Below are 25,924 nucleotides of genomic sequence, written 5' to 3'. Positions count from 1 at the left end.
GTGTAGGAGGCCAAAGATGACTTTACAGAAGTGTATAAAATCATAAGAAGAATAAATAAGATGAATGAGAGGCCATGAGACACAGGAGCAGAATTAGACCACAGCCTATTCGAGTCCGCTTCATTATTTCATCATAACTGATTTATTATTCCTTTCAACCCCATTCTCCTGCTTTCTCCCCATAACCTTTTGATGCCCTGATTAAATAAGAACTTAATCAACCTCCACTTTAAATATACTCAATGACTTGGCCTATACAGCTGTCTATGGCAATGAATTCCACAGATTCACCACACTGTGGCAAAAGAAATTCTTCCTCATCTCTATTCTAAAGAGACGTCCTTGTCTGCTGAGGCTGTGTCCTCTGGTCTGAGACCCACTATAGAAAACATTGCCACATTCACTCTATCTAGACCTTTCAACATTTCTTAGGTTTTAATGAGATTCCTGTCTCATTCTTCTAAACTCCAGTGGGTATAGGGCCAGAGCAATCAAACGCTCCTCCTATGTTAACCCTTTCTGATCTGATCACTTGGCTGTCCTTCTGCCTGCAAACAGAGAGAGGCTAAAGAGCAAGGCTCCAAAGATTAGGACAGCAAAGAGGGGGCCGTGGGAGGCAACGTAGCAGATATGTAATTGCTTTAGTTGGTGGACTGGGCCATGTTCAATGACTCATCTGTGGATCTGAATGAATGCATCATGGTTGTCACAGACTTTATAAAAACAGTTGTAGATGAGTGTGTGCCCTCAACATCGGTCTTCCTGGACCAGAAGCCCTTAATGAACCATGAGATCTGCAATCTTTTGAGGGCCAGATCAGGGATATTCATGTCTGATGACTAAGAAAGTTACCAGAGGTCCATTTACGGTCTCTAGAAAGCCATCTCATGAGCAAAGTGGCAATTCTGGACCAAATTTGTGTCATGTGATCAGCAACAATGAATTATCAATTGAGGCAGTGTTTATAAACAAACATAAACATTTATTAAACTCTGCTCAATAATAGCAAAAGGTATTCAAACGACTAACATAACCAGAAGTTAATTGCTATACGGCAACTCTGGAACAGTTCTTAAAAGGGTAAGTAGTGAAACGGTTCTTAAAGTGGTAAATTTGAACCCAGTCTTAAAATGGTAAATTCGAAAGTCCAGGTGATTTACACAGTCAATAAGGAAAGACTTCTCTGGAAACGGATTTCTTCAAAGACGTGATGTTACTGCTGATTCTCAAAAGGATTCACGACGAAGGAATTAATACGGCTTAAAGGAACTGACCGTTTCCTGACGAGTGAACACTGCACAACTTCCCCACTCTTGTAGGAGTTATCTCAGATGCAGGTCGCTATCCATGAAAGAATCCTCAATAAGGTCGATCCTTCATTAAACCGCCGAACGACTCCAACATTATTCCGATCCTTCAGGTTCCCGTCCTTTAATAAAGTCTTCACTCTCCAATACTACTGAAAAGGGAAAATTATAGATGCAACACACAAACCTGGCAGCAATTGGCGAAACTGCCAGCACCAAACTTTGCACCTTAAAATAGAAAGGAAAACTCCATTTTAAAACGAAACTGCGTCATGATGCATACGCAGCATAACGGAGTAACTGACGAACTAACACAAAACTAAACTGAAAACTAACTGCGTCACAACAGGGGTCTCCTTTATACCTGTTGAGACTCGGTCATCATGTGACCTCACTGGTGGGAAAATTACATCATGTGACCTCCGCAAGACCATTACATCATACTCATAAGACAGTCACAAGATACCCATGGGGTATGTAACATTTGAATCAGCAGAGGGTGCATGAAGTTGTGAAAGGGCTTGAATGCTATCATCTTCTGTAAAGTAAAATCAAGCGACATTGGCGACAACAGGTCTTCACTTCCAGATGAGCTCAATGCCTTCTATGCTTGCTTTGACTGTCAAAATAGAGTAACCATCACAAACTCTCACAGCCCTTGATGATACTGTGATTTCATTCTCTGAGGACAACATGCGATCTGCCTTTCGGGGGATGAACCCATGAAAAGCATCTGGTGGGGTACCTAACCAAGTACGAAAGGCCCTGTACTGATAATTGGCCGGAGTGTTCAGCGAGATCTTTAACCACTCGCTTCAGCAGTGCTTCAAGCAGGCTTCACTTACTGCAGTGCCCAAGAAGAATGTGTTAACCCTCAGTGACTATCATCCAGTAGCACTTACATCCACAGTGATGAAATATTTTGAGAGGTTGGTAATGGAACATATCAACTCCTGCCTAAGAAGTGACTTGGATCCACTCCAGTTTGCCAACTGATACAACAGGTCCACCACAAATGCCATCTCATTGGCTGTTCACTCAACCCTGGAACATCTGTACAGCACACATCAACATGATCTTTATCGACTATAGCTCAGCATTCAATACTATCATCCCCTCAAAACTAATCAATAAGCTTCAAGACCTTGGCTTCAGTACTGCCTGGTGCAATTGTATCCTGTATTTCCTCACTTGCAGACCCCAGTCAGTTTGAATTGGCAACATCTCCTCCACAGTCTCCATCAGCACTGGTGTGCCACAAGGCCGTGTGCATAATCCCTGCTCTACTGGCTCTACACTTATGACTGTGTGGCTAAGTACAGCTCCAATATTGAAGTTTGCTGATGACACCGCTGTTGTAGGCCGAATCAAAAGTGGTAACAAATTAGCATGTAAGTGGGAGGTTGAAAATCTGGCTGAGTGGTGCCACAACAACAGCCTCTTGCTCATGTCAGCAAGACCGAGGAGCTGATTACTGATTTCAGAAGGAGGAAACCAGAGGTGGAAAGGGTCAACAACTTTAAATTCCTCAGTGTTATCATTTCAGAGGACCTTTTCTGGGCCCAGTGCGCAAGTGCAGTTATGAAGAAAGCACAACAGTGCCTCTACTTACTTAGGATCTTGCAAAATTTTGGCATGACATCTAAAACTTTGTCAAACTGCTATAGATGTGTGATGGAGAGTATATTGACTGGCTGCCTCACAGCCTGGTATGAAAACACCAACGCCCTTGAAAGGAAAAGTACTAGGAAAACTAGTTGATACAGCCCAGACCATCATTGGGTAAAGCCCTCCCCACCATTGAACCTGTCTACGTGGAGCATTGTCGCAGGAAAGCGGCATCCATCATCAAGGACTCTACCACTAAGGTCATGAGCTCTTCTTGCTGCTGCAGGAACCTCAGGCCTTGCACCATATTCTCAGTAACGGTTATTACCCCTTAACCATCAGGCTCTTGAACCAAAGGAGATAACTTCACTTAACTTTACTTGCTTTATCATTGAAATGTTCCCACAACCTGTGGACTCACTTTCAAGGACTCTTCATCTCATGTTCTCGACATTTATTACTTATTTATTTATGTATTATTTCTTTCTTTCTGTATTTGCACAATTTGTTGTCTTTTGCACACTGGTTGAACACTCAAGTCTTTCACTGATCCTGTTACGGTTATCTTTCTATTATGGATTTATTGAGTATGCCCACAAGAAAATGAATCTCAGGGTTGTATATGGTGAAATACATGTAGTTTGATAATAAATTTACTTTAAACTTTCTTCCCGGAATCATTCTCGTGAGCCTCCTTTGAATCCTCTCCAATTCTAGCACATCTTTTCTTAGAGGAAGGGTCCCAAGACTGTTCATAATACTACTACAAATGTGGTCTCAGCAGTGCCTTATAAAGCCTCAACATTACATTCTTGCTTTTATATACTCTCACTACTAACATTGCATTTGCACTGACTCAGCCTGTAAGTTAACCTCTAGGAAATCCTACACAAGGACTCACAGTTCCTCTGATTTTTGAAATTTCTCCTTGTTTAGAAAATGGACTATGTCTTTATTTCTTCTACTGAAGTGCATGACCTTACACTTCCCTACTACTAGTCACCAGCAGCCAGGAAAGGCCACTTTTATTCCCACTTTATTCTCCTGCCAGTCAGCCAATCATCTATCTATGCATGTATCTTTTCTGTAATACGAATGGCTCTTAACTTGTTAAGCAACCGCATGTGCAGCACTTTGTCAAAGTCTTTCCGTGTGTGTGTGTGTGTGTGTATATATACGCGTGCGCATATATAATTTTTGGCACACTGCTAGTATATTTCACAGTGAAGAATGACACAAAGTACTTATTAAGTTCATCCCCCACTTCTTTGTCTCCCATTACTACCTCTTCAGCATCATTTTCCAGTGGTCCAATATCCACTCTCTTCTCGCTTTTACTCTTTATATATCTGGGGAAAAACCTTTTGGTATCCGCTTTGATATTAATGGCCATCTTATCTTCATATTTCATATTTTATCTCATTTTTTTAGTTGCCTTCTGTTGGTTTTTAAAAGCATCCCAATCTTCTAGCGCTCTTTTTTTGCTTTTTTTTTTAAAATAATGCTCTCTCTTTGCTTTTATGCTGTCTTTGACTTCCCTTGTCAGCCACAGTTGTCTCATCCTGCCTTTAGAATACTACTTCATCCTTGGGATGTAGCTATCCTGCAGTTTTTCAATTGTCCCCAGAAACACTGTCCATTGGTGTTCTGCCATCATCCCTCAGAGTGTCACCTTCTAATCAAGTTGGGCCAACTCCTCCTCGTGCCTCTGTAATTCCCTTTACTCCACTTGTAGAGTCATGAAAAACCGCAGCACAGAAAAATCCTTTCAACCATTTAGTCTATATCGAGGCTTTTAAACTGCTTAGTCCCAACAACGTACCCCTTTTAAACATTGAAATCGAAATTGCACCCACCTCTTGCGCTGACAGCTCATTCAACACCCTCACCATCTTCTGAATGAAGAACTTCCCCCTCACATTACCCTTAAACATTTCACCTTTCACCTTAACCCATGACCTTTAGTTGAAGTCTCAACCAACCTCAGTGGGGGGGGAAGCTTGCTTGCATTTACCGGATTTTTTTTTCGGCTCCTCATTATTTTGTATACCTCTGTCAGATCTCCCCTCAATCTTTTACATTCTAGTGAATAATGTTCTAAACTATTCAATATTTCCTTATAACTCAGGTTCTCCAGTTGTAAATTTTCTCTTATTTATATCTTTCATGTAGGTAGGTGAACAAAACTGGACACGATACTCCAAACGGTAGGCCTCACCAACATCTTATACAACTTCAACATAACATCCAAACTTCTGTACTCAGTACTTTGATCTATGAATGCCAATGTACCAAAAGCTTTCTTAACAACTCTATCTACCTGTACTGCCATTTTCGATGAGTTATGGACCAGATTCCCAGATTCCTTTTTCTACCGCACTCCTCTGTGCCCAATTGCTCACTGTGTAAGACCTACCCTGATTGGTCCTCCCAGTGTGCACACTTGTCTGCATTAAATTCCATCTGCCATTTTCCAGCTGGCCCAGATTCCCCTATAAGCTTTAATAGTCTTCCTCACTGTCAACCTCTCACTGCTACGGGTGGAAGTTCCCACTTGCTTCAAAAAGGCAACAATTATACCAGTGCCTAAGAATGTGAGATGCCTTAATGACTAACACCCAGTAACATTAACATCTACAGTGATGAAATGCTTTGAGAGATTGGTCATGACTGGACTGAACTCCTGCCTTAGCAAGGACCTGGACCCATTGCATTTTGCCTATCGCCACAATAGGTCACCAGGAGATGCAATTTCAATGGCTTTTCACACAGCTTTAGACCACCTAGACAACTCAAGCACCTATGTCAGGATGCTGTTCATCGACTATAGCTCAGCATTTAATACTATCATTCCCACAATCCTGATTGAAAAGTTACATAACCTCGGTCTCTGTACCTCCCTCTGCAATTGGATTCTCAACTTCCTAACTAAAATACCACAATCTGTGTGGATTGGTGATAACATCTGTTCCTCGCTGACAATCAATACTGGTGCACCTGCTGGGTGTGTACTTAGCCCACTGCTCTACTCTCTTTATACCCTTGACTGTGTGGCTAGGCATAGCTCAGACACCATCTATAAATTTGCTGATGATAGAACCATTGTTGGTAGAATCTCAGAGGGTGACGTGAGGGCGTACAAGAGTGAGCCAACTAGTGGAATGGTGCCACAGCAACAACCTGGCATTCAGTGTCAGTAAAATGAAAGAGCTGATTGTGGACTTCAGAAAGGGTAAGATGAAGGAACACATACCAGTTCTCATAGAGGGATCAGAATTGGAGTGTGAGAGCTGTTTCAAGTTCCTGGATGTCAAGATCTTTGAGGGTTTAACCTGGTCGCAACATATTGATGCAGTTATAAAGAAGGCAAGACGGTGACTATACTTCATTAGGAGTTTGAGAAGATTTGGCATGTCAACAAATACACTCAAAATCGTCTATAGATGTACCGTGGAGAGCAGTCTGATAGGCTGCATCACTGTCTGGTATTGGCGGGGGGTGGGGGTGGGGCTGGGGGCGGCTACTGCACAGGACCAAAGGAAGCTGCAGATGGTTGTAAGTTTAGCTGGCTGCATCTTGGGTACTAGCCTACAGAGTACCCAGGACATCTTCAAGGAGCGGTGTCTGAGAACGGCAGCATCCTTTATTGAGGACTTCCAGCACCCAGGGCATGCCCTTTTCTCATGCTGCCCATCAGGTAGGAGGTACAGAAGCTTGAAGGCACATACTCAGCTATTCAGGAACAGCTTCCCCTCTGCCAATCGATTTCTAAATGGACATTGAACCCTTGAAAACTACCTCACTTTTTTAAGGTATATTATTTATGTTTTTGCATGATTTTTAATCTATTCAATATACATATACGTCAGGACGAAGGGTCCCTGCCCGAACCGTCAACTGTACCTCTTCCTATAGATGCTGCCTGGCCTGCTGCGTTCCACCAGCATTTTTTGTGTGTTGCTTGAATTTCCAGCATGTGCAGATTTCCTCGTGTCTACATATACTGTAATTGATTTATTGTTTTTTCTTCTATATTATGTATTGCATTGAACTGCTGCTGCTAAGTTAACAAATTTCATGACACATGCTGGTGATAATAAACCCTGATTCTGATTTAATACACACCCAATCTTGGTGTTATCCACAAAATTGATCCAGTTAACCACATTATCATCCAGATGGTTAACGTAGACGACAAACAACAAATGCAGAAAATCTTTTGACACTGAGTTCCACAGCACACCCAGTAATACACAATTGAACTCTCTGGTACGTGGATTTGGGGATACATAAGTGACAAGGGTTTAGTCTACTAATCCTATTGAGCCAATCGCTGAACCATTAACCAAATAATTGGCTAATGGTTTGTCAGGGTTTCATTTAAGTGACCTTTTCCACTGTGAGTGATGATCTGTAGGACAGTAAGTAACAGCAGGAAGGTAGCACTGATGGATACTCTTCTGAAAAATCAGTAGAGGCAGCATTGTCCAAATGGCTGCCTCTAGTTCTGTTCGATTCTATATCAAATTGATCTGAGTAGATAGAAAAATAATCTATACAATTGACTATATTTTGTGTAAGTATTTTGGGATGGAATAATTTCTAATTTGTAGATATATTTTCTTTTTTTATTTACCAGTCTGGGTGAAAAGACAGTCGGCTTCAGTCTGAATAGAATTATCCAAGTTGTGGATTGTTTTAAAAGACTTGTTAAATTTTGCAGGTGTCAGATGAAGATAAAGAAAAAACAGATGCTGGTTTGCAAGGTTCTGCAAGCAGCAAATCCAAGAAGAAGAAGAAGAAAAAGAAAAAGGGTGAAGATACTGCTGCTGCCACACAAGTGAGCATGTGCCCCATGTCCGGTGGAGTTCATTAAGTTGCTGCAATCTTGTGTCTTTTCTTCTAAAAGTGATGTAGGTCAGATGGCAACTGTGATGCAAAAAGAAAGAGAAATTTGAAATGGAAAAACAGTTGTGGATTTTTGGCTGTAAGTTAATTGGTGTTTGCTTAAGAAAATTGGTAACCAGAGGATGTAGATTTAAGATGATAGACAGAAGAGCTAGAGAGGGAAACCACTTTCCCAAAGGCAGCAAATTATTACAAATGAGAATGAAGTGCCTGAGGGTACAAAAGTGGATCAGTAAAAAGAGAACCAGGTAACAGTAGGGTATGAATGAGGAGAGTGATTGGGAAAACTACTTGGAACAGCTGGTACAAGTACAAAAGTTAGTGGCTTTCCTGATTTACTCAGTGATGTTCTGATTGGCAATAGTACTGAAAACTCACTCAGGACAGAGATACCAATGACATTATTTCAGACATCCTCGTGGTGGAGTTGTAAAGATAGCAAAGTGGTAAATGGAATAAAGTCTTGAATCTGTATGGAATTGCTTTGAAGATGATTTCAGTGATATATGTATCAGAATCAGGCTTAATATCACATCATGAAATTTGTTGTTTTGCGCAGCAATGCAATACAAGACAGAAATAAAATTACAATACAAGATGTATATAAAAATATACATTAAATAAGTAGTGCAATGAGAGCAAAAATAGTTGGGGGCACCTGAGAATTTTAGTTTTGTATTAGCTTTGTAAATGAAAGCAATAGTTTCATTACAGGCTTAAATAAAGAGACCTAAAGTGTTAGCTGGCTGCCTGTTGGAAAGCATAAGTGGCTTTGAAAATGTGTGTGGATTATTGCACAGTGATACTGAAAACGTAGAGCTGCGAGGAGGTCATCGACCAAATACCTCAGTGTATAAATGACATGACACTAATGGAGGTGATTGGCTGTGAGGGCAAAAGCTGAGGGTTTTTGAAAGAGAGTGATCTGTAATAGAATGGTGGGCAAATGAGGTTAAATGAAGGGATTGATGGTATGGTGAATGGATTTTTGAATGAGTCATAGCACTTTTTAAAAGGCAGAGAATTAGGATACCCATGACGATCCCTCATCAAGAAATCTCTAAAGCAGATGGCTCATTATCACCTTTTTGCTGGTGAGAAGATTCTTGAGCATATTCTACATTTTCAACAAATTAGTGTTTCAACAATAACATCATTGGCAATGAAAAATGGAGTATAAATTCATATATTTACTTAACAAAAGGTTGATTGAATTTGAGCTGCTTGATTTTTCCGTTGATGTACTTTAATAGCCTGTATATTTTAATCTTTGTGCACCATATACCTGCTAACCAACTTTTCCTAGTCTTTTATCATAGAATTTCCTGAAAGAAGTGGCTGATCACCCTATATCACCTTGTTAGATTCATACCCAAAGTTATCGGAATCATCAAACTGCTGTAGGAGCTCATCAGTCAAGTAGCATCTGTGGAGGCAGAGAGATGGTCCACATTTTGGGTTGAAATTCTGATGCAGGATCTCAACCTAAATATCAAACATTCCTCTATTCTATAGATGCTGTCTGATCTGAGTTCCTCCAGCAGTTTGTCTTTAGCTCCATGTTACAGCATATGCATTCTCTTCTCTTGATCTGGAGTTGAGTTAATTGATGCAAGACAGATATATTAACATTCAAAAAAGAGCCTTCCATGCAGGAATTAAAATGCCATTGTATGAATTTTCAGCAGTTTTCTTTAGTGAAGTTAAAGTTCTCAACTGTTCATAAGTGTATTATAGTGTAAATACTTTAATAAAAAGGAGGTCGAGGATCAGGAGAAGGAACCCATTTGTGGAGACCAGGAGCAGCTCGTTGTGAAGGCCCAGCCTGAAGAAGAGAGTTCTTCACCCGTTGAAACCATATGCACTAGTGAACTAGCTGAGGTAAGAACTGGCAACAGAAACAAACTTGCTGATGCTGGAAACCTGAATTTAAATGCAAGATGCTGGGAACACTTTAGGACAGCTGGTAGTGCTGCTGTCTCACAGCTCCAGCAACCCCAGTTCAATCCTAACCTTTGGTGTTGTCTATATGGACTTTGTATGTTCTCCCAGTGACTTTTTTTCCTTGATCTGCTTCTGTTTCCTCTTGGATCCCACAAAAGTAACAAAATTTGCACTGGTGTTAGGTGAATGGTGGAATCTGGGGAGAGATGATGTGACAGTTGGGAGAATAAAATGGGCCCAGTGTAGGTTTGGTGTTGATAGTCAGCTAGATTTTGTGGGCCAAATTACCTGTTCCTTCTGTGCTGTATGATTCTGCCTCAAGGCCTATGACACTCAGCAGCAACAGACAGTACATTGGAAGAACTCAGCGTCAGGACTCCAGATGCAAGCCTTCAACCAAAACATCGGCAGTTCCTTTGCTCTATGGATTGTGCTCAATCCATTGAGTTCCTCCAGCAGATTGTTCGTTGCGCCTTGGTACTCAACCAGTCAGGTAGCATTTATGGAAAGGGAAGCCACTAACCTATAGGATGATGACCTCATTTGATTGGCACCCATTATCACAGACTGCATCACTGGCACAGCATAGCTGCAGTGTGTTCCATCTACAAAATTCATTCACTTGCTTAGGCTACTGTGCTAGCAACTCCTTAACTCATCAGTTCTACTTCCAGAAAGAGCAATGATAGCAGGCACATGGGAATACAAAGTCCCTTCAGAGTCCCTTCCAACATTACATAGTGACTTTCAGATTTAGTTGGTCCAAATCTTGCAACTTTTCAGTACATGGCTCACTCTCGCCTTCTCAAAGGGCAAATGACCTTTCTAACAATTCCCTACACTTGTAAATGGATGTATTAATGAAGAGATGTTTGGTCCACGGATTGCCAAGACTGCTATGCCCTTGTAACCACAGTGCAAGATTATTAACAGATGTTATTTGAGCAGCATGTTCAAGAGTGGAATTAAATTAGCCAAATTAGTGTTTTGGTGAGTTCGGAGACATTGCTTGCTGTAATGAAAAGGTAGAGTTAAGTTCTAACAATCCTGTCATATGAGATGCCTGTAGAAATTTAGGACAGAAGAAAGCCCATCATTGTGGAGGTATTGAATGCCTCCCATTAAGGATTTTAGGGAGGATTGGCTAATGAAATTAACAATTTAATGAAAACAGTACAGGTCACAGAATGCATCCTGTACAGTGTAGGTACTGTGTAATGACATGACAAGTCCATCGCATGCCAGCAATCACAGTAGTGCTACCTTGACCACTGGAGCATCCCAGGGTCTGAGAGATGGGCTCCAAGGTGAACTGGCTGAGACTCATCAATTCCAGCTAACCTCCAATAATGGTAACTTCCAAATTGTGCTGCCTCCATTCTCCATCTACATTTTGAATGAATTCCCTGTGTCCTTCTCATCCACCACACAGCTCACACACTTTTCTCAGCATTTAGGTCTTAATATTCCTTTCCTCACTTTATACATCTGAAGAAAGAACTTTGACTGCTTTCCCCAAAGCTTGGACCCTTCTACATTCCCTCCACCACCCCCCCCCCCACTTCCATTTCTGGTTTCTACTTCTTTAGCTGCCTAAGCTGTATCCTGTAATTGCAACTTTATCACCACATCTAAAGCTTGAGCATTCCCTTTCCACCATTTGTTAACTCAGCACCTGTTTCTCTTTAAACCTTTATGAAGTATCTTGGCAAACAACAGGAATTCTGCAGATGCTGGAAATTCAAGCAACACACATACCCTTCTCGCAATTCCTCCATCTCCGCTGCATCTGCTCTCAGGATGAGGCTTTGCATTCTAGGACAAGGGAGATGTCTTCCTTTTTTAAAGAAAGGGGCTTCCCTTCCTCCACTATCAACTCTGCTCTTAAACGCATCTCCCCCATTTCACGTACATCTGCTCTCACTCCATCCTCCTGCCACCCCACTAGGAATAGGGTTCCCCTGGTCCTCACCTACCACCCCACCAGCCTCCGGGTCCAACATATTATTCTCCGTAACTTCCGCCACCTCCAACGGGATCCCACCACTAAGCACATCTTTCCCTCCCCACCCCCTGCATTCCGCAGGGATCGCTCCCTACGCAACTCCCTTGTCCATTCGTCCCCCCCATCCCTCCCCACTGATCTCCCTCCTGGCACTTATCCGTGTAAGTGGAACAAGTGCTACACATGCCCTTACACTTCCTCCCTTACCACCATTCAGGGCCCCAAACAGTCCTTCCAGGTGAGGCAACACTTCACCTGTGAGTCGACTGGGGTGATATACTGCATCCGGTGCTCCCGATGTGGCCTTTTATATATTGGCGAGACCTGACACAGACTGGGAGACCGTTTTGCTGAACACCTACGCTCTGTCCGCCAGAGAAAGCAGGATCTCCCAGTGGCCACACATTTTAATTCCACATCCCATTCCCATTCTGACATGTCTATCCACGGCCTCCTCTACTGTAAATATGAAACCACACTCAGGTTGGAGGAACAACACCTTATATTCCGTCTGGGTAGCCTCCAACCTGATGGCATGAACATCGACTTCTCTAACTTCCGCTAATGCCCCACCTCCCCCTCGTACCCCATCCATTACTTATTTTTTTACACACATTCTTTCTCTCACTCTCCTTTTTCTCCCTCTGTCCCTCTGACTATACCCCTTGCCCATCCTCTGGGTTTCCCACCCCCCCTGTCTTTCTCACCAGGCCTCCTGTCCCATGATCCTCTCATATCCCCTTTGCCTATCACCTGTCCAGCTCTTGGCTCCATCCCTCCCCCTCCTGTCTTCTCCTATCATTTTGGATCTCCCCCTCCCCCTCCCACTTTCATATCTCTTACTAACTCTTCCTTCAGTTAGTCCTGACGAAGGGTCTCGGCCTGAAACGTCGACTGCACCTCTTCCTACAGATGCTGCCTGGCCTGCTGCGTTCACCAGCAACTTTGGAATGTTTCTGTGCTTAATGCAGTGGTCTGTTGTTGCAAGGTGGTGTAGCTTTTCAGTTGTGTGTCTTTATTGGTGTATATTGAGCATTCCCAAGAGCAGCATGGTAGTGTAGTGGTTAGCGTAACACTATTACAGCACCTGTGACCCGGTTCAGTTCCGCCATTGTCTTAAGGAATTTGTACATTCTCCCCATGACCACGTGTTTCCATCGGGCACTCCTGTTTCCTCCCACAGTGCAAAGATGTATGTGTTCATAGAATAATTGGTCGCTTGGATGTAATTGGTATCTCTAAATAAATAATTAAACTTCTTTCAAATGTCTTGAACTTTTTCAATGAGGTGTTGTTTCTCCACAGGATGAAGAGGCACTGCCGGTCATAATCAGCCAAGAACCAGCTATCATTTTGAAAAGTTCTTCCCAGGATATCACTTCCCAAGTGCCAGACATACTATCTGAGTCGGAACCTTCCGCTTCTGTTACTAAACAGAATAGCCAGCCTTCTTCACAAGGTCAGTACCTAAATTCTTTCCAATTGTTTCCCCTTGAATGGAGAAATTACAGTGCCAAGTATGTAGGTATTGTATAGTTGTTTCAAAATATCTCCTATTGTTGTTGATAAGCTTGTGGTGAGTTGTAGCTTGAAGATGCTCCCACAGTGTTATGTAGGAATTTCTAGTATTTAGAATGGCAATATATTCAAACAGAGGATGGTATGTGAGCTGGAGGTTAATTTGCAGTTGATGATGGTCCTATTACCTCAAGCTCTCCTCTGTGGTACAGCTTCTTCATTTTAGTAGATGATGATGATATGAATGCAGTGCATTTTTGTAGATAGGGTGACTGTGTGCTGGTGGTGCAGGAGGTAAATGGTGAGAATGATGGATGAGGTGTAGATTAAAAATACCTATTTATCCTGGATGTTGTTGAGTTTCCAGGCAAGTGTTTATTCCATAACATTCCTATTTTGTGTTTTGTAGAGGAGGGAAAGCCTTGGGTTGTTAGGAGGCAAGCTAATCTCTGCAAGATATTTAGCCTCTGAATTACATCACAGCATTTTTGACTGGTCCAGTTGAGTTTCTGATCAACAGTGACTCCGGGGATGTTGGTGAGGGGTTGAGGCAGTGGTAATGCCAGTGGATGTTAAGAGCAAGTGGCATGACACTCCCTCGCCCCATGTAACGAACTGATTTATAGATCAGCCACACAAGTTCACCTTTGTGAATGCATTATTTTTTTGTATTGAGGGAACTGCTGTTTTGACTCTGAACTATTTTTGGGTTTGGGACTGAAATAGTTTCTAAAATTAATGAACTTATTGAGGCAGTTATGATGGTCTATCTTTCCTCAATGTATTTTTAGTTTACTGCCACCAAGCTGCAATTTGTAGATGTCATTTTCTTTTACATATACCATGTGAGGTGCAACACAACAGCTATGTTATCCCTAGCTTTGAAATTTCAAGCTTTTAAATGTTGGTGCTTCAGTTTAATTTGACACAACTGAATATTTTGGTACTGATTATATACTCCACAAAGTGCTGGTGTTCTAACTGTCCTCTGTGGCTGATCTTTGTCAAGGTGGAAATGGACGGAGCTGCAGCAACCTTTTAGTCAGAGAGCTAAGAAATTAACTCCTTCCAAATCTTGTCTGGAAGGTAAATCTGATGGCTTGGGCCAAAGATCCAGAAATGTATTCATTTTGTTGCTAAGAAGCCAACTGTTTTGGCAAAAAAACACGAGATTCTGCAGATACTAGAAATCTTGAGCAACATGCTGTAGGCTGGAGGAACTCAGTAAGTCAGGCAGCATCTACGGAGGGGAGTAAACAGCCATCCTTGGGGGCCGAGGCCCTTCATTGGGATTGATGAAGGGTCTCTGCTCGAAAAATCAACAGTTTACGCCCATGTATGGAAACTGCCTTACCAAATCCTTGTCTGTGACTGCAGAGACATGGCAGTGTAGTTGACTCCCAATGAATTGGTAATTGGTTTATTATTGTCATATGTACTGAGATACAGTGGGGGGGGGGATCTTTGTTTTGCATGCCATTCATACATGTCATTCCAAACATCCACACCTCAAGGTAGTACAAACAGAAAAGCAATTAAGAGAATAGTGTTAAGTTACAGAGGAACTGCAGTGCAGGTTAGACAGTAAGGTATCAGGCTATGGCAAGGTATAGAGTCGAGGTCGAGGGTCCATTTTATGGTACTAGGGGGTTGTTCAATAGTACTCTGACAGTGAGATACAATGTGCCCTTGAGCCTATTGGTGCATGATTGCAGGCTTTTGTACCTTCTGTCAATGTGCAAGAGAACAGAGAATGTCTGGACTGGGATCTTTGATTATGCTGGCTGTTTACTGAGGCAGTGAGAAGTGTGGACAGAGTTCATTGAGGGGAAAGCTGGTTTCCATGATGTGCTGAGCTGTGTTTGTAACTCTCAGCAGTTTCTTGAGGTCACATGCAGAGCAGTTGCCATACCAAATCAGATGTCTTCTATAGTGCATTGATAAAAAGTTGGTGGGGATCAACAGGGACATACATGGCAAATTTCCTTAGCTTCTGGAAGGTCATGCTTTTAGGATCAAACCAATGAACACTTAATCAACATCATTCACATCCCATGAATTAACTTTTTTTAAAAATACTCAAGGCATATGGATTTGGCAGAACTAACAAAGCTTCTGCAACCTGGGTTCAGTTGTCACCTCCAGTGCTTTCTGTGTGGAGTTTGCATGTTCTCCCTGTGAATTTGTGGATTTCTCCTGGGTGCTGTGGTTTCAAAGTTGTACTGGTTGGTAGATTAAGTTGGGCACTGTAAATTACTCTGAGGAGTATAGGATGGGATTGCTGTGGAGATACATAGGGACTGAGTGGTCTCGCTTTTAATTGTCAGGGAATTAAAATATGCAGTCAGTGACCATTTTATTGGGCATTTCCTGTACTTAATGAAGTGGCCATTGAGTATATGTTTGTGGTCTTCTGCTGCAGTAGCTTATCCACTTCAAGGTTCAACATATTTTGCGTTCAGAGATGCTCTTCTGCCCACAATGCATGGTTATTTGAGTTACTATCAGCTTGAACTAGTCTGGCCACATTCCTTTGACCTCTCATTAGCCAGGCATTTTCACCCACAGAGATGCAGCTCACTTTATTTATTAATTTGCACCATTCTCTCTGAACTTTAGAAACTATTGTGCATGAAAATCCCAGAAGATCAGTTTGAGAAAGGATGTGGGAGCTTTACAGATGTGTAGAGAAGGTTTAACAGAATGCTGTCTAATGAGGATAGGTTGAGTGAACTAGGACTTTTCCTTTTAGAACGAAGGAGGATGAGAGGTAAATGAGATTCGGCACATGCTGGAAATGCAGAGCAACATGCACAAAATGCTAGAGGAATTCATCAAGTCAGGCAGCATCTATGAAGAAGAATAAACAGTTGATGTTTTGGGCCGAGGCCCTTCATCTGTCCTGATGAAGTGGCTGGACAGAAACATCGTCTGTTTTTTCCTCTTCATAGATGCTGCCTGGCCTGCTGAGTTCCGGGAGGATGAGAAGTGACTTGATAGAGATGTATAAGATGATAAGAGGCATAGATAAAATTAACATCTAGTGCATTTTTCCCAGGGTGGAAATAGCTAATACAAGAGGGATAATTTTAAGATGATTGGAGGAAATTAAGTGGGGAGGGGGTAGTTTTTTTTAAACAGTGTTGTGGGTAGATGGTGCTTGGATGAAAGTAAAATGGAGGGCTATGTGAGAGGGATGGGTTAGATTGATCTTGGAGTAGGTTAAAAGGTTGGCACAACATTATGGGTCAAAGGGCCTCTACTGTGCTGTTGTGGTCAGAGGTATACCAGCATTATTAGTCTGACTGTAATGAATCTTTCAATTGTCCTCTTGAACCCATGGTCTGTATTGCCACAATAGCAAGGACAGCAGGTGTGTGGGAACACCTACCCTGCAAAGCCCCTACAAGCTGCACACCATCCCAACTGCATCCAAGTCCTGAAAGTCCTGCCCCAACAGTACTATAAGAACATCTTGATCAGTAAGACAAAAAGGGAGCTCACCACCTCCTCCTCTAAGGCACTAAATGTGGCCCTTTCTGGCAGGGCCCAGATACTGAAAATAAACACACATTTCTTTATCTCATTTCAGCAAAATCTGAAGGAAGTTGGGAATCACCGAAGCAGATAAAGAAGAAGAAGAGGGCAAGAAGGGAAACATGAGCTTTTTATTTTGTATTCAGTGGTCAGTTGTTATGCAAAATGATCTTGAAGAAATCTGTTTATGCAATAATTTGTGAAAATGTACAGAATTTTATAGAAAATTTGACTGTAATTTTTATTAAAAAAGGCTGTTGCAAAGCGCATGAGCAACTTGATTTGATACAATGTGAGAAACTTCAAGTGAAACACTGATGCTGTCTACAGCCACTAATGCTGGGTCTATGTTTGACACTAGAAAATGTGTGATTTTTAAAGCATTTCGGAAGTAAGTGCAGAACCAAATCACATGTGACCATTAGCTCCACACAAGAAACCTTCAGTGCGAGCCTGACTTTAAAGTTGAGTCCAGGCTGTACAAGGACTAGTTTCTAGAATAACACTGCATTTTCTGTTTCTCTACCCACCTCCCAAATGTGGGTTTAATTTCAAAAGAATGGAAACCACTGTTGACTTTGGGAGGGACTATGAGCCGCAGCAAAAATATCGCTTTAACAAAATGCAGTTAAACGTAGATTGCATGGTGTTCAATCTGTACTGGGTTGAGTGACAAGCAGGAAGGAAAAGGGAAGTAAATATTTAGATAGCTTTAATATTTGTGGACAGAATTTCAATTTATATCAGGAGTGACATTTTACTGCCTTAACCTGTAGTTTAGAAAGAAAAATGTTAAAGGAAAATTGCAATTAAAGGTTGATTCAAAACAGTGGGGAGGGTGGATATGGGATAAAATTTACCAGATGCATGTGACGTTTTGTGCCAATTAACTCCTGAAAAGGCACGACAAAATATCCATAGACACATTTCTCCATAAAATAATCTTGTGATGGCATCCCACCAATGATTAAAGTGGGTCTGCACAACCTGGATTTTGGATTAATACTGCACTTAGCATCCCCCACCCGAGATGCATGCATGTCAACACCTCTCAGTAGTCACCAGGTTTTGTCAAACTGCACAGTCTAACTGAGTACTGATCACTGACAGCAGAGCGACTGGTGTTGGTCACAGGTCTCATTGCCAGTGCTTCCACACACCTTGGCAGGCCAGAAAGAAGGGATGGGTGCACAGGATAAAATTAAATTGCATGTGGACAAATGGAATTACTTGAAATGCAAGGTTTGAAAATAGAGTTGAAGCACAAATACTAAAGAAAACCACCAATTATTAAATTTGTAGTCTGGTCAGAATCTAAACCATAACCACACAGATAAATCTCCAGTCTACTTTGCAGTGCTGGCAAGTATTGTTAGAAGTAACTAGTGCATGCAAAGCCACATGCATTCTTTAATAACTTTACCAGCCATACATTCTCTTGATAAAGGACCATTGTATGTTCCATCACCTCCTTGAGTTAACCTGATCATACCAAGCCATGATTTTTTTTTTAAATGGATGTGAAATGTTTAAACTACACAGTGGAAGTAAATGGGGCCGAAGTTTAATGAGCTGATACTAATGGTACTTTGTCCACTAATCTGTGTCAAACCTGTAAATGAGTTTGACCCAGGACAGCAAAGATTTTGCAAAGTTTAAATAATGGTCATTATGCTCCCGATAACCTGCCTTAATTGGTTATGACGTGGTATTTGTTGTGCTTTTGTAATTACCTTGATTACTAAAGTTAAACAAATGTATTTATACCTGTTTCAAAAACATAGCAAGTATGTTTACATGTTCTAAAGTTTGTTAAAATGCAATGAATTTCTAAGTTGATTTGTTGAAATAAATTTAGCAAATGAATGTATGTATTGTATGTAAATTTCTTTCCCCCCACAGTCACACTTAGAAAGGGGCCAAAAGGAGGTAAAATGGTCTGGACACAAGATATTCTGCAGATGCTGGAAATTCAGAACAACACACAAAATGCTGGAGGAACTCAGGTCAGGCAGCATCTATTGTCATGAATATACAGTTGACGTTTGAAACCAAGACCATTCATTGGGACTGGAAAGGAAGGAGGTAGAATCCAGAAAAGGTGGGGGAGGGAAAGGGAAGATAGGTGAAGCCTGGTGGTTGGAGGAGGGGCGGATGAAGTATGGATGTGATGGGTAGAAAGGGGAAAGGGCTAGAGAACAAGGAATCTGATAGGAGAGGAGAGTGGACCATTAGAGAAAGAAAAGGAGGCGCACCAGTGGGAGATGGTAGGTGGGTAAGGAGAAGAGAGAAGGTAAGAAGGGAGCCAGAGTGGACAATTGAAGAAAAGGAAAAGAGAGGAAAAATACCAGGTTAGAGAAATCAATGTTTATACCATCAGGTTGGAGGCTACACAGATGAAATATGAAGTGTTGCTTCTCTGACTTGACATATTGACCTCATTGTGGCAAAAGTGGAGGTCATGCATCGATTGGGTTTGGAATTAAAATGGGAAACTGGGACTGGGAAACTGCCACTGCCGTGGGAAATCTTGCTTTTTACGAATGAAGCAGAGGCGCTCAACATAGCCCCAATCTGTATCTGGTCTCATCAATGTAGAAGAGGTTGTAATGGGAGTACTGGATACAGATGATGACCCCATAGATTTGCAGGTGAAGTGTTGCCTCACCTGGAAGGAGTGTTTTGGGCACTGAATGTAGGTCAAGAAGGTGGTAAATGGGTAGGTGTAGCATTTCTGCCACTTGCAGGGGTAAGTGACGGGAAGAAGATTAGTGGGGAGGGATAAATGGACAAGGGAATCATGGAGGCAATCCCTGTGGAAAGCAGAGAATAGTGTTGGGAGGAGGAGGTAAAGATGTGTTTGGTGGTAGGGTCCCATTGAAGATGGCAGATGTTGCAGACAATAATGTTCTGGATGTGGTGGCTCATGAGTTGGTAAGCAAGGACAAGAGGAACTCTATCCCTGTTAATGGCAGGTAGATGGGGTGAGGGCAGATGTTTGGGAAATGGAGGAGTTTGGGGTGAGGGTAGCATCAGTGATGAAGGAAAGCATTTTTACAGGAGACTGGAAGAGGTGCTGTCAAGATAGCTGTGGGTGTCTGGGTTTATAAAAGGTATTGGTAGACAGATGGAGAAAAGGGGAGAGGGGTGTCAGAAATAGACCAGGCTGGGTGGAAATTGGAGACAAAATTGAGCTCAGCATGGGTGCATGAAGCAGCACCAATGCAATTGTCAGTGTAGCAGAGAAAGAGTTGGGGAATATTAGCTTGGATCATGGACTTGGACCTAGCCAATGAAAAGGCAGCGTAACTGACGCCCACACGGGGGGCCTATAGCTACACCTTTGGGTTTAGAGAAAGTGGAAGAAGCCAAAAGAGAAATCATTCTACCAGACAGAAAGTGGAGGTGGTGGAGGGGGATTGATCTGGTCTGTTGTCAAGAAAGAAATGGGGAGCTTTAGGCCTCGATGGGGAGAATAGAATTGGATAGTAACTGGACATCGATGAGAAAGTGAGGTGATCAGGCCAAGGAAAGAAAAAGTTATTTGAGAAGACTGAGAGCATGTGAAGTGTGACTATAGGTGGGAAGGGACTGAACCAAGGGGGATAAAACAGGGTCGAGGTATGCAGGCACATTTTCAGGGGGGCAGATGCAGGCAGAAATAATGGGCCTATGAGGAAGTAAGGTTCGTCGATCTTGGGTAGGAGGCAGAAACAAGCAGTGCAAGGTTGGTGGCAGTGAATGGCAGTTCCCATTATGACTTACCAGTTTGTGATCTGCATTCTTGCAATGAGGCCCAACACAAACCTGAGAAACTGGTCTGGAAAGAGGTGGGGCAGATGGAAGGAATAAGAGCAAAACAATAGAGTTTCCAATCCCCACCTTCCACCCCACCAACCTCTGCATTCAACAGACTGCTCTCTGTAGTTTCTGTCACCTTCAGTGATTTTTTTTCCACCCCCAGCAGACACGCCTTATCCTCTCCTCCCCTCTCAGAATTTCACAGGGATAGTCCTTTACATGACTCCCTGGTCCATTCTTCCTTCCTTCCACACAGCACTTTCCCTTACAACCACAGGTAGTAGAAATCTTGTACTATTTTCACACCATCCAGGGACAAAAGCTGAAGCAGCAATCTACTTGCAATTCCAATCTAGTTTATTTCATTTCTTGTTCACAATGTGGTCTCCTCTATACTTAGAAGATCAAACACAGTCTGGACATAGAACATAGAATAGTACAGTACAGGCCCTTCAGCCCACAATGTTGTGCCAACCCTTAAACCCTACCTCCCCTATAACCCCCACCTTAAATCCCTCCATATACCTGTCTAGCAGTCTCTTGAATTTCACGAGTGTATCTGCCTCCACCACTGACTCAGGCAGTGCATTCCACGCACCAATCATTCTCTGAGTAAAAAACTTGCCTCTAATATCCCCTTGAACTTCCCAGCCCTTACCTTAAAGCCATGTCCTCTTGTATTGAGCAGTGGTGCCCTGGGGAAGAGGTGCTGGCTGTCCACTCTATCTACTCCTCTTAATATCTTGTATACCTCTATCATGTCTCCTCTCATTCTCCTTCTCTCCAAAGTGTAAAGCCCCAGCTCCCTTAATCTCTGATCATAATGCATACTCTCTAAACCAGGCAGCATCCTGGTAAATCTCCTCTGTACCCTTTCCAATGCTTCCACATCCTTCCTATAGTGAGGTGACCAGAACTGGACACAGTACTCCAAGTGTGGTTTAACCAGAGTTTTATAGAGCTGCATCATTACCCCGTGACTCTTAAACTCTATCCCTCGACTTATGAAAGCTAACACCCCATAAGCTTTCTTAATTACCCTATCTACCTGTGAGGCAACTTTCAGGGATCTGTGGACATGTACCCCCCGATCCCTCTGCTCCTCCACACTACCAAGTATCCTGCTATTTACTTTGTACTCCGCCTTGGAGTTTGTCCTTCCAGAATGTACCACCTCACACTTCCCCATGTTGAACTCCATCTGCCACTTCTCAGCCCACTTCTGCATCCTCTTAATATCTCTCTGCAATCTTCGACAATCCTCTACACTATCTACAACACCACCAACCTTTGTGTCGTCTGCAAATTTGCCAACCCACCCTTCTACCCCCACATCCAGGTCGTTAATAAAAATCACAAAAAGCAGAGGTCCCAGAACAGATCCTTGTGGGACACCACTAGTCACAATCCTCCATTCTGAATGTACTCCCTCCACCACCACCCTCTGCCTTCTGCAGGCGAGCCAATTCTGAATCCACCTGGCCAAACTTCCCTGGATCCCATGCCTTCTGACTTCCTGAACAAGCCTACCATGTGGAACCTTGTCAAATGCCTTACTAAAATCCATGTAGATCACATCCATTGCACTATCCTCATCTATATACCTGGTCACCACCTCAAAGAATTCTATCAGGCTTGTTAGACATGATCTGCCCTTCACAAAGTCCCTGATCAGATCATGATTCTCTTAATGCCCATAGATCCTGTCTCTAAGAATCTTTTCCAACAGCTCTCCCACCACAGACGTAAGGCTCATTGGTCTATAATTACCCAGACTATCCCTACTACCTTTTTTGAACAAGGGGACAACATTCGCCTCCCTCCAATCCTCCGGTACCATTCCCATGGACAATGAGGACATGAAGATCCTAGCCAGAGGCTCAGCAATCTCTTCCCTTGCCTCGTGGAGCAGCCTGGGGACTTATCCATCCTAATGTATTTTAACAACTCCAACACCACCTCTCCCTTAATATCAACATGCTCCAGAACATCAACCTCACTCACATTGTCCTCACCTTCATCAAGTTCCCTCTCATTGGTGAATACCGAAAAGAAGTATTCATTGAGGACCTCACTCACTTCCACAGCCTCCAGGCACATCTTCCCACCTTTATCTCTAATTGGTCCTACCTTCACTCCTGTCTTCATTTTGTTCTTCACATAATTGAAGAATGCCTTGGGGTTTTCCTTTACCCTACTCGCCAAGGCCTTCTCATGTCCCCTTCTTGCTCTCCTCAGCCCCTTCTTAAGCTCCTTTCTTGTTACTCTGTATTCCTCAACAGACCCATCTGATCCTTGCTTCCTAAACCTCATGTATGCTGCCTTCTTCCACCTGACTAGATTTTCCACCTCACTTGTCACCCATGGTTCCATCACCCTACCATTCTTTATCTTTCTCACTGGGACAAATTTATCCCTAACATCCTGCAAGAAATCCCTAAACATCGACCACATGTCCATAGTACATTTCCCTGCAAAAACATCATCCCAATTCATACCCACAAGTTCTAGCATTATAGCCTCAATTTACTTGATCTAGTATGGCATTCCCCCTATTCGACCTGTCAACATATTGTGACAGGAATCCATCCTGGACACACTTAACAAACTCTGCTTCGTCTAAACCATTGGAATTAATCAGGTGCCAATCAATATTGGGGAAGTTAAAGTCACCCATTATAACAACCCTGTTATTTTTTGCACCTTACCAAAAACTGCCTCCCAATCTGCTCCTCGGTATCTCTGCTGCTACCAGGGGGCCTATAGAATACTCCCAATAGAGTAACTGCTCCATTCCTGTTCCTGACTTCTACTCATACTGACTCAAAAGAGGATCCTGCTACATTACACACCCTTTCTGTAGCTGTAATGGTATCCCTGACCAGTAATTCGACCCCTCCTCCCCTCCCCCCCCCATCCTTTTTAAAACACTGAAATCCAGGAATATTGAGAATCCATTCCTGCCCTGGTGCCAGCTAAGTCTCTGTAATGCCCACAACATCATAATTCCATGTATGTATCCAAGCTCTCAGTTCATCACCTTTGTTCCTGATGCTTCTTGCATTGAAGTACACGTCCTTTAGCCCTTCTAACTTACTACTTTTACACCCTTTATTCTGCTTCTCTTTCCTCAAAGTGTCTCTATATGTTAGATCTGGCTTTACTCCATGCACTATACTTGCAGTTCTCGCATGACCTTTATCCTCCTCCACCTCACTATCTGCTCTAACACTCTGGTTCCCCTCCCCCTGCAAATCTAGTTTGGTGATCACTTTGCAGACGTTTAGTCCACAGAGGGGACCTTAAGCTTGATGATGCTACCATTTTGCTTTTCAACCTCCTCCCACTCTGACGTATCAGTCTTTGACCTGAACTGTTGCAGTGAGGCCCAATACAAACCAGAGGAACAGCACCTCATTTTCCACCTGGGCACACTGCATTCTTCTGGATTTGGTATGGAGTTCTTTATAGAGTCATAGAGAAGTACAGCACAGAAGCAGGCCCTTTGGCTCACCTAGTCCATGCTGAAACCATTTAAACTGCCTACTCCCATTGACCTGCACCAGGACCATAAGCCCTCCATACCCCTACTATCCATGTACCTATTCAAACATCTAAATGTTGAAATCAAGCTTGCATGCACCACTTATGCTGGTAACTCATTCCACATACTCATGACCCTCTGAGCAAAGAAGTTTCCCCTTAAACTTCTCACTATTCACCCTTAACCCATGACCTCTGGTTGTAGCTCCACCCAACCTTGATGGAAAAATCCTGCTTGTATTTACCCTATCTATACCTATCTACATAATTTTGTATACCTCTATCAAATCTCCTCACAATCTTCTACATTCTAAGGAATACAGTTCTAACCTACTCAATTTTTCCTTGTAACTCAAGTTCTCCAGCCCCGGCAACATCTTTGAAAATATTTTCGGGTAACTTTATTTCTCAGTTGGTATCAGTCATCCATCTGTAATATTGCCTCATTTTTTCCTCTTCTCTCTCTGTGGCTGATGTCTCTCTGTTCTGCATTTCACATATGCTACATTCTTTCGTCCATGTTCTCCTCAAACTGCTGCATACTCACCCAGTGACTAGGTAATCTTGTTTGCAGATAAAGCGTCTCAACACGAAGCGTCAACTGTTTATTCCTCTCCAAAGATGATGCCTGACCTGTTAAATTGCTCCAGCAATTTGCATGTGATGTTGTAAATTTCCAGCATCTGCAGAATCTCGTGTTCTTGTTTACAGCTTATCCACATGGTTACCCTGGTCTAACAGCCCTCTTTACCCCACTCTCCCGGTAGTTTCATAACAAACCAATGGTAAATCCTACACCTATAGTAGAGTTTATTATCATATACACAAGTACATTTATAGACAGATGCAATGGAAAAACTTACTTTCGGCAGTATCACAGGCACATAGCATAATAAGCAGCATTCATGAGAAAAACATAAATTAAGCACAAGTTAAACTTTTTTGAGGATGTAACTAGTAGAGTGGATAGGGGAGAACCAGTGGATGTGGTATATTTGGATTTTCAAAAGGCTTTTGACAAGGTCCCACACAGGAGATTAGTGTGCAAACTTAAAGCACACGGTATTGGGGGTAAGGTATTGGTGTGGGTGGAGAATTGGTTAGCAGACAGGAAGCAAAGAGTGGGAATAAACAGGACCTTTTCAGAATGGCAGGCGGTGACTAGTGGGGTACCGCAAGGCTCAGTGCTGGGACCCCAGTTGTTTACAATATATATTAATGACTTGGATGAGGGAATTAAATGCAGCATCTCCAAGTTTGCGGATGACACAAAGCTGGGTGGCAGTGTTAGCAGTGAGGAGGATGCTAAGAGGATGCAGGGTGACTTGGATAGGTTGGGTGAGTGGGCAAACTCATGGCAGATGCAATTTAATGTGGATAAATGTGAAGTTATCCACTTTGGTGGCAAAAATAGGAAAACAGATTATTATCTGAATGGTGGCCGATTAGGAAAAGGGGTGGTGCAACGAGACCTGGGTGTCATTATACACCAGTCATTGAAAGTGGGCATGCAGGTACAGCAGGCGGTGAAAAAGGCGAACGGTATGCTGGCATTTATAGCGAGAGGATTCGAGTACAGGAGCAGGGAGGTACTACTGCAGTTGTACAAGGCCTTGGTGAGACCACACCTGGAGTATTGTGTGCAGTTTTGGTCCCCTAATCTGAGGAAAGACATCTTTGCCATAGAGGGAGTACAAAGAAGGTTCACCAGATTGATTCCTGGGATGGCAGGTCTTTCATATGAAGAAAGACT

General features: G+C 42.6%; 1 protein-coding gene across 1 annotated transcript in view; it reads left to right on the top strand.

Annotated features, from left to right (window-relative positions):
* The window catches only part of mtdha (metadherin a), a 74,757-nt gene extending 56,074 nt beyond the window's left edge, over positions 1-18,683 (top strand). Inside the window, exons 9-12 of the mRNA XM_063060074.1 lie at positions 7,639-7,755; positions 9,582-9,704; positions 13,078-13,231; positions 16,883-18,683. Of these exons, the coding sequence (XP_062916144.1) occupies positions 7,639-7,755; positions 9,582-9,704; positions 13,078-13,231; positions 16,883-16,953 (465 nt within the window). The 3' untranslated portion in view covers positions 16,954-18,683. The remainder of the gene's footprint in view (positions 1-7,638; positions 7,756-9,581; positions 9,705-13,077; positions 13,232-16,882) is intronic.
* Positions 18,684-25,924: the final 7,241 nt, after the last annotated feature.

The sequence above is a fragment of the Mobula hypostoma genome, chromosome 1 (assembly GCF_963921235.1).
Source record: "Mobula hypostoma chromosome 1, sMobHyp1.1, whole genome shotgun sequence".
NCBI classification, from domain to species: domain Eukaryota; kingdom Metazoa; phylum Chordata; class Chondrichthyes; order Myliobatiformes; family Myliobatidae; genus Mobula; species Mobula hypostoma.
The sequence above is the reverse complement of the archived record's forward strand: the minus strand, read 5'-3'. Positions and strand labels throughout refer to the sequence as shown.